The sequence below is a fragment of the Limulus polyphemus genome, unplaced genomic scaffold (genome assembly GCF_000517525.1).
Source record: "Limulus polyphemus unplaced genomic scaffold, Limulus_polyphemus-2.1.2 Scaffold6009, whole genome shotgun sequence".
NCBI lineage: Eukaryota > Metazoa > Arthropoda > Merostomata > Xiphosura > Limulidae > Limulus > Limulus polyphemus.
This window is the reverse complement of record NW_013671619.1, coordinates 38189-51267: the sequence shown is the minus strand read 5'-3', so window position 1 is coordinate 51267 and position 13079 is coordinate 38189. Positions and strand designations below refer to the sequence as shown.

The window sequence follows — 13079 nt, the reverse complement described above, 5'->3', positions numbered from 1 at the left end:
TAGAGCACTCAGTAATTCTTAGGTTTGTGTACACCTCGGGTAATTATTCAATCGGCGGAGAGCAGATGACGAAACGTTCACATTAACATGAGCTTAGTGGCAGTATTTGTTTTACATCACAAAAATAGGGGGTTCGGATGAACCCCCCCCCCCCAGGCTTACGTGCGTGGTTGATATATGGTTTACTAAATAAGTGTCTGAGAAGCAAACACGTCTCCTGTCTAACCAACAATATATATATATATATATATATATTATAAATGTATCCAGATGCGCTTCGCCAGTTTTCAATTCGCCAGAGGCTATGTGGTGAGATCGGTATCTATCAGGGCTGGTGGCAAAAACCCAGGACGCTGCGATTTTGGGAAGCCCCCAGTTTTTCAAAAAATAACGTTTCAAAAAGTTAAACAATTTGAGGGTTTTAAATATGTAAGTGGATTTAAGATTCTTCTACAATAAGTGTCTGTGACTTGTTGGCGATAAATGCGAACAATAAACGTACAGCATATACTCCACTTGTTTTAAAATAAAAAGTTAAACAATGAGAAAGTTAAATAATCAGAAAAAAAGAAAGTAATCAAGTAGTGTGTTATGTTGAGAACGTTAGATGTAACTAAACTAAGCTCTGAATCTCGCATCTATTTCAGTTTTATCCCCCCCCCCCCCAAAGAAAACAATGATTAGGCTCCAGACTTAACGTTGACATCAGCTGTAAATCCCCACGTGCTCCATCCCGCGGTGATTGGACTTGTTGAATATGATGTCATCAATTTCTCTATACTTGCTTGGTCAGTGGATCTTTATCATTGTGTTTGATGCAACGTTTGTCACTGGAAACTGACTCCTTTTTATGTTTATTTCCTAGTTTAGTCATTTCAATTTCTGATATCAGAATGGGTAACGATGATCGATGAGATAAAGTATCACTGTAAAGTGAACAACTCGAGCCTGACTTCGTTCTTAATATCACACAAAGTTCAAATTTAATCATCACTTCAGATAGTTTTGTATTATTATTGTTATAGGTGAATATGAATTAATGATTTATCACGTAGTCCCCCAGTGGCACAGCGGTGTGTCTGCAGACTTACAACGCCAGAAACCGGGTTTCGATACCCGTGGTGGGCAGAGTACAGATAGCCCATTGTGTAACTCTGTGCTTAATTCCAAACAAACAAACATTTATCACGTAGTCCCCTAGTGGCACAGCGGTGTGTCTGCGGACTTATAACGCCAGAAACCGAGTTTCGATACCCGTGGTGGGCAGAGTACAGATAGCCCATTGTGTAGCTCTGTGCTTAATTCCAAACACACAAACATTGATCACGTAATAAGCAATTTTTTAGACTTGCTATTAACAATAGCGATGTGATTTCAATAGGGCACTTTTCATTTCCAGTTTTATGTGGAAAAAAATCGTACGTTTTCGTGTCTTCATTTTAGACACTAATTATAACAGTATTTAAGGAGAACAGACAAATAGGAGACAGAGTACGTAGCAAAGTCCACTGATTCGGGATCCCCTACTGAATGTTGCCTCTGGGCCCCAACCTGTCTAGAGTCGGAACTCTTTAATTATCACGTATATATATATATATTAACGCAAGATGACTTAAAGACAACTTATTAAAGTTGTGATTAAATCTGAAAAACAATTTTTAAACAATCTAGGCCACATTAATTTCAACTTATTTTGTTTTATTTTTATTTTGCAGAAACTCACTACATTAGTTAGCGTCACTGTTAGTCTCTTTGTTGGAGCTGTTATCCTCAGTAAGTATTGTATTTTATCTTACAATGTTAGTTTCATTGTTGTTATCCTCAGTAAGTATTGTATTTTCTCCTACACTGTTAGTTTCATTGTTGTTATCCTCAGTAAGTATTGTATTTTCTCCTACAATGTTAGTTTCATTGTTGTTGTCCTCAGTAAGTATTGTATTTTCTCCTACAACGTTAGCTTCATTGTTGTTATCCTCAGTAAGTATTGTATTTTCTCCTACACTGTTAGTTTTATTGTTAGAGTTGTTATCCTCAGTAAATCTGGGTATTTAAATTACCGGTACATCAACTTTCTAATAGCAGAATAGTTATACTCATCGGTTCACCTCTTGCAAAGAAATCTTCATTAGAGAATGAGTTCTTTCTCTTGTTAATGTCAAGATTTAAGTCTAAAATACGATATTACTGAAGATAACCGTTCCAATAATGAAACAAATAGTGTTAGATAAAATACAATACTTACTGAGGATAACAACTACAACAATGAAAATAACTGTAAAAAAACTGCCCTTCAACGATAATTTAGTGATTTTTTTTTATTGTTTGCCGGATATTGTGATGATCTCTAATTTCTGAATGATCGGATCCCTGTTGTAGAGTGAAAAGGCATAATTAATATTGTCAACATTTACAACGTTCGACACGGGGTTTTGTTGTTCACCATTGTAATATAGAATTTTGGATGACGTTAGCCAGGAGGGTGGGGTCGAACGACCACCCCAATATTATAAAGATCTGAAAGGTAAATTATATTGTATTTTTTTTGAATAAACAATTGACTTTAATGTAAATTACTTAAAATGTTTCTGTAGAAGAAAGGGATTTAAATTTAAATACAAAACTCCCCTAACTATATTGGTGTTAAATAATTAAATTCTAACTTTGTGTTACACAGCTGTATAAGTCACGACAAACTGCTGTACATGTGGCATTAAAATATGATTTTTGTTTCGAATGACCATTGTCTGAGAGAGTTAAGCCTCATCACGTGACGCCATCTTCTTGTTCCAGATACTTCTTCCCTACTATTTCATGAATGCCACGAGCCCATGACAAAGTCAATGACATATAGCACGAACTTCATGGGCGTAGAGGGGGAGGGGGAGCGTCGCACTCCATAAGTTAAAAACTATATATGTATGAAATGATACTTAATATCAAAAACAAAGCCTCGGATACAATCAAAATTCACCACTTATAGTGAAAATTACAAACATTTTTTTTTGAAGGGGGGCACGTCCCCAGGCCATCTAGTATGGTTTTGCCATTCATTTTTTTTCTTTTTCAAATATAACACATCCAGTTATAGACTACTACCTACTCCCCTGCGCTAGGTACACGATCTTAGCCTACTGGATAGTTTCATTGGACGATAATTTTGCGAGTATTACTCTTGTGGTACACCAAAAAAATCAAAAAAGAAACGTCCTTGGGTGAAAATTTGCCAAGGAAAGGTTGTTTGCGCCACCTGGTGGATGAGGCCACTTACTAACTGATGATGTTCACTTCCTCGTAAGCGCGTAAGTTGATTACCACATTTAATTAACAGAAAAAGAACTCAACATAACAAAACTACGACATTTGGATAATTCATTCTCCTTGCGAGAGGGATCATAGCGCTAAAAACCGGGTTTCGATATCCGTGATGGGCACAGCACAGATAGTCCATTGTGTAATTTTGCGCTTAACAGCAAACAAACGAGAACAAAATATATAAAAGAAATATACTAACATACACACTGATCGTTAGCAGTTTTATTTCCAAAGTTTAGTGGATCTATAGATTTTCTTAGAATAATTGAACATTTTGTCACTTTCTTCTTGATTAATTGTACTGACACTGTGTGATCAGGTGATCAAATTTAAGAGGGAACGTTCCCCCAGTGCACAGAGTGACTAGTTGTACTGACGCTATGTGATGAGGTGATGACTTTAAGAGGGAACGTCCCTCAGTGCACAGAGTGACTAATTGTACTGACTTTGTGTGATCAGGTGATCAAGTTTAAGAGGGAACGTTCCCCCAGTGCACAGAGTGACTAGTTGTACTGATGCTATGTGATGAGGTGATGACTTTAAGAGGGAACGTCCCCCAGTGCACAGAGTGACTAATTGTACTGACTCTGTGTGATCAGGTGATCAAGTTTAAGAGGGAACGTCCCCCCAGTGCACAGAGTAACTAAATGTACTGACTCTGTGTGATCAGGTGATTAAGTTTAAGAGGGAACGTCCCCCTAGGGCACAGAATGAGTAATTGTACTGACGCTGTGTGATGAGGTGATCAAGTTTAAGAGACGCTTGACTCGCAATCTGAGGATCGCGGGTTAGAATCCCCAACTCGCCGTTTCAGCCAAGGGGCATTATGATGTGACGTCAACCCTACTATTCGTTAGTAAATGAGTAGCCCAAGAGTTGACGGTGGTTAGTGATGACTAGCTGCCTTCCCTCTAGTCTTTCACTGCTAAATTAGGAACGGCTGGTGCAGAGAGCTCTCGTTTAGCTTTGCGCGAAATTCAAAACAAATTAACAAACCAATCTTTTAGTGACTAGTTTCTTTGAAAGAATGACTTAGCATAAACGCAAAAGAAATAATGATCAGACACAGAAAATAGGACGTTGAAGTTTTGAGCTTTTTGTTATCAACGTTGTTAGTTTAATATATATAGTTGTGTGTGTTTATAACCTGGGGAAATCAGAAATAAATGCCAAATTTCTTCATCCTTCCCGCCTCAGGGTTAACTTATATATAAGGGACCAATTTTAAATCTATCAACCATTTTGCTTGTATTACACCAAAACTAGTCCAAAGTGTACTAGCTTTACTGATTTACATATAACAAGAAAGAAAGAAAAAAGAAACGTTGGAAGGTGTTTTTGTACAGGCAGAGCAAAGTCCCCCCCCCCCGAAAAAAAAGCAAATAATCAGGTAAAGGTAAAACACTAACAAATGTTGTGTAACGGGCGCATTTCCTGGGATTAGGCGCGTGTTTACGCCCAACAAGCGGGATTGTTTTTATCATGTCAGGTGTGTTTCCCACTTCACCACGTGTATATGAAATAACTGGTACGACATACTGCTAGAAGTTACAGACAACCGTTAGTCACATGCATAATCAAAACGGAAACCTATTTTTGGCACGCGTATGAGAGGCCCCGACTTAATAATATAGTTAAACAGATAATATACTTAAACAGATATATTAAATATCGCTATTTCAATCTTGTTTATATTTTTGGAGTCATGTCTGGAATAGAAATTCACACATAGCAACTACAATACATTATACTACAGATATAAATGTGTACACAAACACACACACACACATATATATATATAACTTACTATATATATAAGAGTACATATTTATTTCTGTCAACATCAATGACCCAATCACATTTCGGTCTGTAGACACCAACAAGTAGGTTGACGAATCAGTTACTAAAGAGTGAGTCATTGTGGTACATTCAGACAGCAATGACTACATTCCGATACCAGTTCGCAAAATAACAGGAGATTCTTCAGGACTGGGAAGTAATTCCGCATTCTTTGACTATTTGAATTCGCGAGAAATAAAGAGAGGCCGAACACAAACGTACAGCCGAAGTGAGAATCTACTATACTTGTCACAACGGACAGTCGCCCCCTACTGGAGAGTCAGGGTTTCAAGCTTACTCGATCAAGATATTGTACTAGACTGTCGTTCTTATGAACTTGCTCTAGTAAACCTCACGTTACTTACTTACCTCGTTAACATCAGACTTACTCAGAGCGAGTAGCGATAAACACGTGATGGCCAATCCCAATGCAACATAAGAGAAGTTTTAACCATAAGAGATCACCTGGATACTAGTGGAAAAGAAACTCTCTATCTTCTAATACTACAGATGGCCTTGCAGTTATCTTTCCCACAGGAAGACAAAAAGTGTTACTCTAGGTGAATGATACAGAACAATAAGTAGCTAGAGCGAAAGTATCCTAACGACCTTTTTGACCAACGTGTGAAAACTGCAAATACTTGTACTAATAACACGTTTTGAAAAAATTCACATGTTAATATAAGGAGGTGGAAACACCAGATATACATCGTTTCCCCCAAACACAAAAATACAATATTATACTATCTGTTGTTAGCATGCTGACCTGTGGATCCGTGGTTCGCGTCCTGTTATTACGAAAAAATTACGCTTCTCTTTTTTGAGCCGTGGATGCGTTATAAGACTGACAGTCAGACACTATTATTCGGTTTAACCAATGAGTTCAAAGCGGATGGTGTTTACTAGCTGCCTTCCCTCTAGTTTATCACTGATAAGTTAGGAACAGGTAGTACAGAATGCCCTCGTGTAGCTTCACGCAAAATTAAACACCAGACTAACTATCTATGTCAAAATTATCCTTGATTATTATCATTATTACTGTCATTCTCCAAGTACAGTATGAAACAGACAGACGGAAGGGTATGTCTATCTGTTTCCCGCCAGAGGGAGTAGTCACTCCCACCTGATTTTTTCACGCATATCTGTGTATACTTTTGATGAATAGGAGGGTGAAAATACAACAAAATTCTCCCTGTTTTAGCACGCGAGATGAATCATTAGTTTTTAGGTCAACTCGATTGCAGTGTGACACACGAGTTTCTTAACAGTCCTTACACACAAACACTTATTTTATTCCACGTTTCCTTTCACCTGCCCCCCCCCTTTTTTTTTCAAGTTTCGACACGATGAAGCCCTATAACAAAACCAGTTTCCAAGTTCAAGAAAGCGAGCCCTGTTAACTCAATAATATTAAAGTTGTATATAAAATTAACAAGAATTGAACACACCTGTCACATAACTGTTTTTCATTGCATGTTTGTGTAAGCGCAAAGCTGCGCAATGGACTATCTATGATGTGCTTACTTTTGGAGTCTATACTCGTTTAATTACGTTGTATTAATGAATATACAATAATAAAATATAAACACAATTAAATGGTAGTAGTAATCCGTCACTACACTCGTCTAATTACGTTGTCTTAATAAATATACAATAATAAAATATAAACACAATTAAATGGTAGTAGTAATCCGTCACTACACTCGTCTAATTACGTTGTCTTAATAAATATACAATAATGAAATATAAACACAATTAAATGGTAGTAGTAATCCGTCACTACACTCGTCTAATTACGTTGTCTTAATAAATATACAATAATGAAATATAAACACAATTAAATGGTAGTAGTAATCCGTCACTACACTCGTCTAATTACGTTGTCTTAATAAATATACAATAATAAAATATAAGCACAATGGTAGTAGTAATCCGTCACTACATTTGTAGGTATATGATTTACATCACTTACAACGGAAAAAAAACAATGATAGAAGTTTTACCTTCATTGTAATAGTGGTTGGTTTGACGTACGAGCACACGTGAAGTTTCCCAGCATTGCGTCACGAGTTTAAATATAGTTTGTCCTATATATATATATATATGCATAAATAACCGTAAATGTTGGTAGCACCGACTTGATAGTGTTTGTTCACCACGGTAGTTTATCAGGGATCTATTAACTTAAAAAAAAAAAAATTAATCACCCCGTCCTACGCGTTTTATACCGTGTACATATTACTCTTATTTATATAATAATGTATTCTAGATACATTAGTTTCCACCCAAGACTGTCCTGGTGTAGCCACATTAACAGCAGCGTAGTGACACGTATATAACATGGCTACACGTATGTAACATGGCTCTATAGAGGTAGCACAAGAATGATAAGACATTTAGTGATATATGTCTATATCGGTACAGTTATCCGGATTGGCGTTTAGTTCGCTCACGTTTTGGCTTTTTAATGTTTTTTCCGTTTTTTTTGCCTCTAGTTTTGGCTTTTTAATGTTTTCCGTTTTTTTTTGTTTTGCCTCTAGTTTTGGCTTTTTTGCCTGTGCACTATCGCGATTACATGAATGGCTGAAAGTTTTTCCCACCCGTGGCTCAGCGGTAGAAATCGGATTTCGATATCTGTAGTGAGAAGAGCACAGATTATCATTTTGAGCTGTCTGTCTACGTATTTACAATGATGAACTCTGGGTTTTGATTCCCTTCGGTGGACACAGTAGATATCCCGATGTGGCTTTGCTATAAGGAAAAAAAAACAAACACACACGTATTGTGAGCTTAGTGCTTAACACCAAACACATAAGACATGAAACCTATATAAGAGGTATGGTCATGTTTCGTGCACAGGTGAGCTTGGTAGATTTTAGGAGCAAACGACTGGTGTTTTTACAGAAAGTAATTCTTTGTAGTTGGTTTATTAGACCTTATTATGAGGATGTTATAATAACTTTAATAATATTTTAAGCTGGTAGTATCTCGTGAGATATTATTTGGATTATGGCCGAAATTCTGGTCAATAGTAAGGCTATTCACTGATGATCCAGCGAATATAATCATTATATAGCCTTTAGTTTGCCCCCTATTGTCTCAGCTGTAAGTCTCAGGGCTCATGACGCTAATATTCGGGGTTCAATCCCTGCTGTGGGCATGGAGCAGGTAGCCCATTGTGAACTTTGTTCTCTTAAACAATATCTTAATGCGTGTACTTATTTATTGAGTAATAAATGCCTATCAACGCAGTGTTTACGGCGTTTTTGTATTTTTTTGTGTGACTTCATAAGTTATTAGGTATGCTGCAACCAATCAAAGCATGGGCTCACAAGGAACTTTGAACATAAACAGATGAGAAAGATGTAATTCTAGGGTAACATCAATAACAAGGAACTTGGCTATCCCACCAATAAACACATTTAACTTCGTGTGTATTATGGACGATCACGTGTCAACACCTAGTAATTCGTACTTGATTTTTGAAATGTTGTGCCCGAGAAACAGATAAATGCCAACACTCCGATCCCTCAGTAACGGTGTGCTTTAACGTGCGTGTTCTACTTTCTAATACAAGCTATATACGAGCCAAGTGAAGGGGAAACGGAGAGATACTTTGTTGATATGTTATTTCATTTATTTTGATTTTTAGGTTTAGGTTTTGTTTTTGTGCTTCAGTGGATTTAATACAATCGTTACAAAAGACACCGACTTTATCCTGTACTTCAACACATGTTTTTCTAGATATTCCTAAGACAAACAATATCTGACAAACGTAAAAATAATAAATCCATATTCTACTCTTTTTTTTTTTGTAAAATAAAACTAAATAAAAATGCATAAACAGTTACATTTAATATCTCTAGATATTTTCAAATACTTGGAAACCAAAAATGGGAAATATATCACAATTAAAAACACATTATAACCCGAAAAGTATATCATCAATGGTGAATTTCCTAATGAGTCACTTGCTGCAGATATTTGTTAAACTTGTACATAAAAGTTTGTATTCAAATCAGTATGTATGTATGAAGGGAAAGAGAATAATTGTGTGTGTATATATATGTATGTATGTGCGTATACATATGTATGTATGTATACATACCGTATATGCTGGCGTATAAGACGACCCCCCAAATTTTCAAGTTAAAATGTACGTTTTGGGCTATACTCGCCGTACAAGACGACCCCCCTCCCAAATCGTGCTAATTTTTAAGGTTACAGTTGTGTTTTTGGTTCAACGTCACCGAAAAACGGTGGGGAGATATTGTTGGTTAACGACCACAATCTGCAATACTTTATGAGTGGGTGCTGTGTTTTCAGTAGCTGATGACTGTGTTCGTATCGTTTACACCAATCTTCGTTCCAGTATAAATTTAAATCATTTATTACAGTGCATTAGTTGTTTCATTAGAATTAGAATGAAATGCTTACTGAATATATTTAATAAATTCAATACAACACATTTTATAAGTACTTTTATTACACTACACTTTTATTATAATAATGTGAATTATGTTGTTTCAGTAGAAAATATTTGTGTCGGTAGTTGCCAAGGCAGGCTAACACCTGCCTTGGTACACCAAAATCCCATGCTAACAACTTCCCGCACACCACAGGATTTAAGGTTCACATTTTATACCCGGAGTATAAGACGACCCCCAATTTTTGGGTGGATTTTTTAAGGTTAAAAGGTCGCCTTATACGCGGACATATACGGTATGTATGTATGTGTGTATACATATGTATACGTCTGTATATATGTATGTATGTATTTCTGTGTATACGTATATTTATGTGTGCACGTGGCTTTTTGAAACAATATCAAATTGGGAAACAATATCAACTCGGGAGAAACAAGTGCAACTCATAGCGACATAAGTTTATATTTTAAGTAACTGGTAGCAAAGTTTAACATAACTATAATTATAATACCCAACATAACAAAACGTTCGATTTTCAAAAGAAAGAACAGAGCATACTAGACAGCAATGATGAAGTTTGATTTGTTGGTGAGTTAATATTGTGTAAGGTATAAGGTTTGTTCCTGTGTAATTATTTGGTAGAAACACTACCGGCTAAATCCTTACATTCGTGTTATCAGAAAGAAGAACGTGAGCTTGAAACGAGGGTCACGTGAACATTGCTTATAGTTCTGTAGTTAGGGTTTAAACGATGCCGCTTACACCACTACACACATTAATCCCCAGGTTATTTGGTTTGCCCCTGAAGAAGAAAGATCCACCTTTCGAAAGGGATCGGGGTTATAAGGTTTTTTATTCATTTATTTTAGAACTGATAGTTGACTCAAGTTTTACTGTTTAAGTGGCACTTAGAAAAAAAAAACAACATAACTCTTGTGTATTTACGATACAACGACACGAAAGTGAAGTACTGCAGTAATTCAATATTAGCAAGAACGATTTTCCATTGACAAAAAATGATCTGAATTTTCTATGTTCAAACAGAAAACCTGACTTTCCTTTGACAAACAATGAACTGAATTTTCTCTGTTCAAACAGAAAACCTGACTTTCCTTTGACAAATAATGAACTGACTTTCACAAACAATGAACTGACTTTCCTTTCACAAACAATGATCTGACTTTTCTATGTTCAAACAGAAAACCTGACTTTCCTTTCACAAAAAATGAGCTGAATTTTCTCTGTTCAAACAGAAAACCTGACTTTCCTTTCACAAACAATGATCTGACTTTTCTATGTTCAAACAGAAAACCTGACTTTCCTTTCACAAACAGAAAACCTGACTTTTCTATGTTCAAACAGAAAACTTGACTTTCCTTTCACGAACAATGATCTGAATTTTCTATGTTCAAACAGAAAACCTGACTTTCCTTTGACAAACAATGATCTGAATTCTCTGTAAAACAGAGGATTTAACTTTTCTTTGACAAACGAGGGTCTGACATTTCTCCATCAGTAGAGGAATTTTCTTTAAGAAGTGGGAATTATTTTTTAAATAACAACTTTTTTAACGAGTTTTTTCGCCTTTAAAGTTGTTGTTTTTGTTCTCCTATTGTTTTTTATATTTGTTACCAACATCTAATGCTACATTGTCGATTATCACTACTTGTATGTTTTCGTTTTCTGTGTATATTCGTTACCAATATTGTGATGTTACATTACCGATTGTCAGTGTGTGTTCTCGTGGTATGTTTGTGTGTGTTACCAATATCGTGATGTTACGTTACCAATTGTCAGTATGTGTTCTTGTGGTATGTTTGTGTGTGTTACCAATATCGTGATGTTACATTACCGATTGTCAGTATGTGTTCTCGTGGTGTGTTTGTGTGTGTTACCAATATCGTGATGTTACATTACCGATTGTCAGTATGTGTTCTCGTGGTATGTTTGTGTGTGTTGCCAATATCGTGATGTTACATTACCGATTGTCAGTATGTGTTCTCGTGGTATGTTTGTGTGTGTTACCAATATCGTGATGTTACGTTACCGATTGTCAGTGAGTGTTCTTGTGGTATTTTTGTGTGTGTTACCAATATCGTGATGTTACGTTACCGATTGTCAGTATGTGTTCTCGTGGTATGTTTGTGTGTGTTACCAATATTGTGATGCTACATTACCGATTGTCAGTATGTGTTCTCGTGATATGTTTGTGTGTTACCAATATCGTGATGTTACATTACCGATTGTCAGTATATGTTCTTGTGGTATGTTTGTGTGTGTTACCAATATTGTGATGCTACATTACCGATTGTCAGTATGTGTTCTCGTGATATGTTTGTGTATTACCAGTATCATGCTGTTACGTTATCGACTCTAATTTATTTACAGTTTCGAACCATGGCAGTGACTGGCACGTTGCTCAAGCCACAGTCTCTAGTCTTCACAGAACCTTTTCCAAGGACAAGATCGACACAGAACTTGGTGTGCACATCGGTTTAAATAGTGTCAACATAACGCTTCAGAGTAAGTGTTATTTTATCCGAATTTTCAAGCATCAAACAAATGTATTTCATTTTAGTTTTCACATTATCTTTATTCGCTCGTTTTAATTCCCTCGTTCTTTCATTTGTTTCCGTCTATTTCTCTATTTATAATCAATCGTGTAACTGAGTGATATAATGAGGTTATCTGTCCTCCATTTTGTGTCTTTCAGTCTCTTGTATAACAGTGAAAGAAGACACAAACGTCAGCTGGTAGATAGTGTTATTTTATAGTTTTCACGTTCTGACCAACTTTATAGAATATATTGTCATGAACAAAAGAGTTTATACATAAGCTATAATTTACTTGGAACGTGGCCCAGTGGTTAGCGTACTCGGAGAGTGAATCCAAGAGTTCGCGATCCATTCCTGCAAAAATACGTCAAAGTTTTTACGACCACGAGTTATAAGAGTGGCGGTCAAACACCACTATTCGATTAGGCAGTAGTAGATATAGAATAAACGATGGGTGCTGTTCTTTAGCTGCCTTCCCTCTAGTCCATCTGTTCAAAAATGAGGGGCAGCTAAATGATGATAGCTCTTGTGTTACCTTGCGCGAAAAATCTAAACAAATAAATATTTTTGCTCAGTGGCTTTTCTGATTTCGCTTGCATCTAGTGTTCATTTTACTAGTAAAGGTTTATTTGTGTTCCTTAATCGATCTTGAGCTTATTCGCTAGTTCTATAATGTAAAGTTTTTTATTATCAGAAGTAACTTGGTATGCCACTATACGAAAAATGAGCTTAAATTGTCCTGAAAATTAGACCAATTAGATTCCATGTTGTAACCATTGACACTGATAAATGTATAGTTAACTGGATAATCTGTTGCATAATAAAGCAGTTTATCGTTGTTGCCAGATGGAGTAGGTTATAATATAGCTGCTGCCAGATGGAGTAGGTTATGATATAGCTGTTGCCAGATGGAGTAGGTTATGATATAGCTGCTGCCAGATGGAGT

At 36.2% G+C, this 13079-nt stretch overlaps 1 protein-coding gene across 1 annotated transcript in view; it reads left to right on the top strand.

Annotated features, from left to right (window-relative positions):
* Positions 1 to 1715: 1715 nt before the first annotated feature.
* Positions 1716 to 13079, top strand: part of LOC106473255 (dual oxidase maturation factor 1-like) — a gene marked incomplete at both ends in the record, with an annotated part of 49403 nt that continues 38039 nt past the window's right edge. The window contains 2 exons of the mRNA XM_013933941.2: positions 1716 to 1773; positions 11967 to 12101. Coding sequence (XP_013789395.2) covers positions 1716 to 1773; positions 11967 to 12101 — 193 coding nt within the window. The remainder of the gene's footprint in view (positions 1774 to 11966; positions 12102 to 13079) is intronic.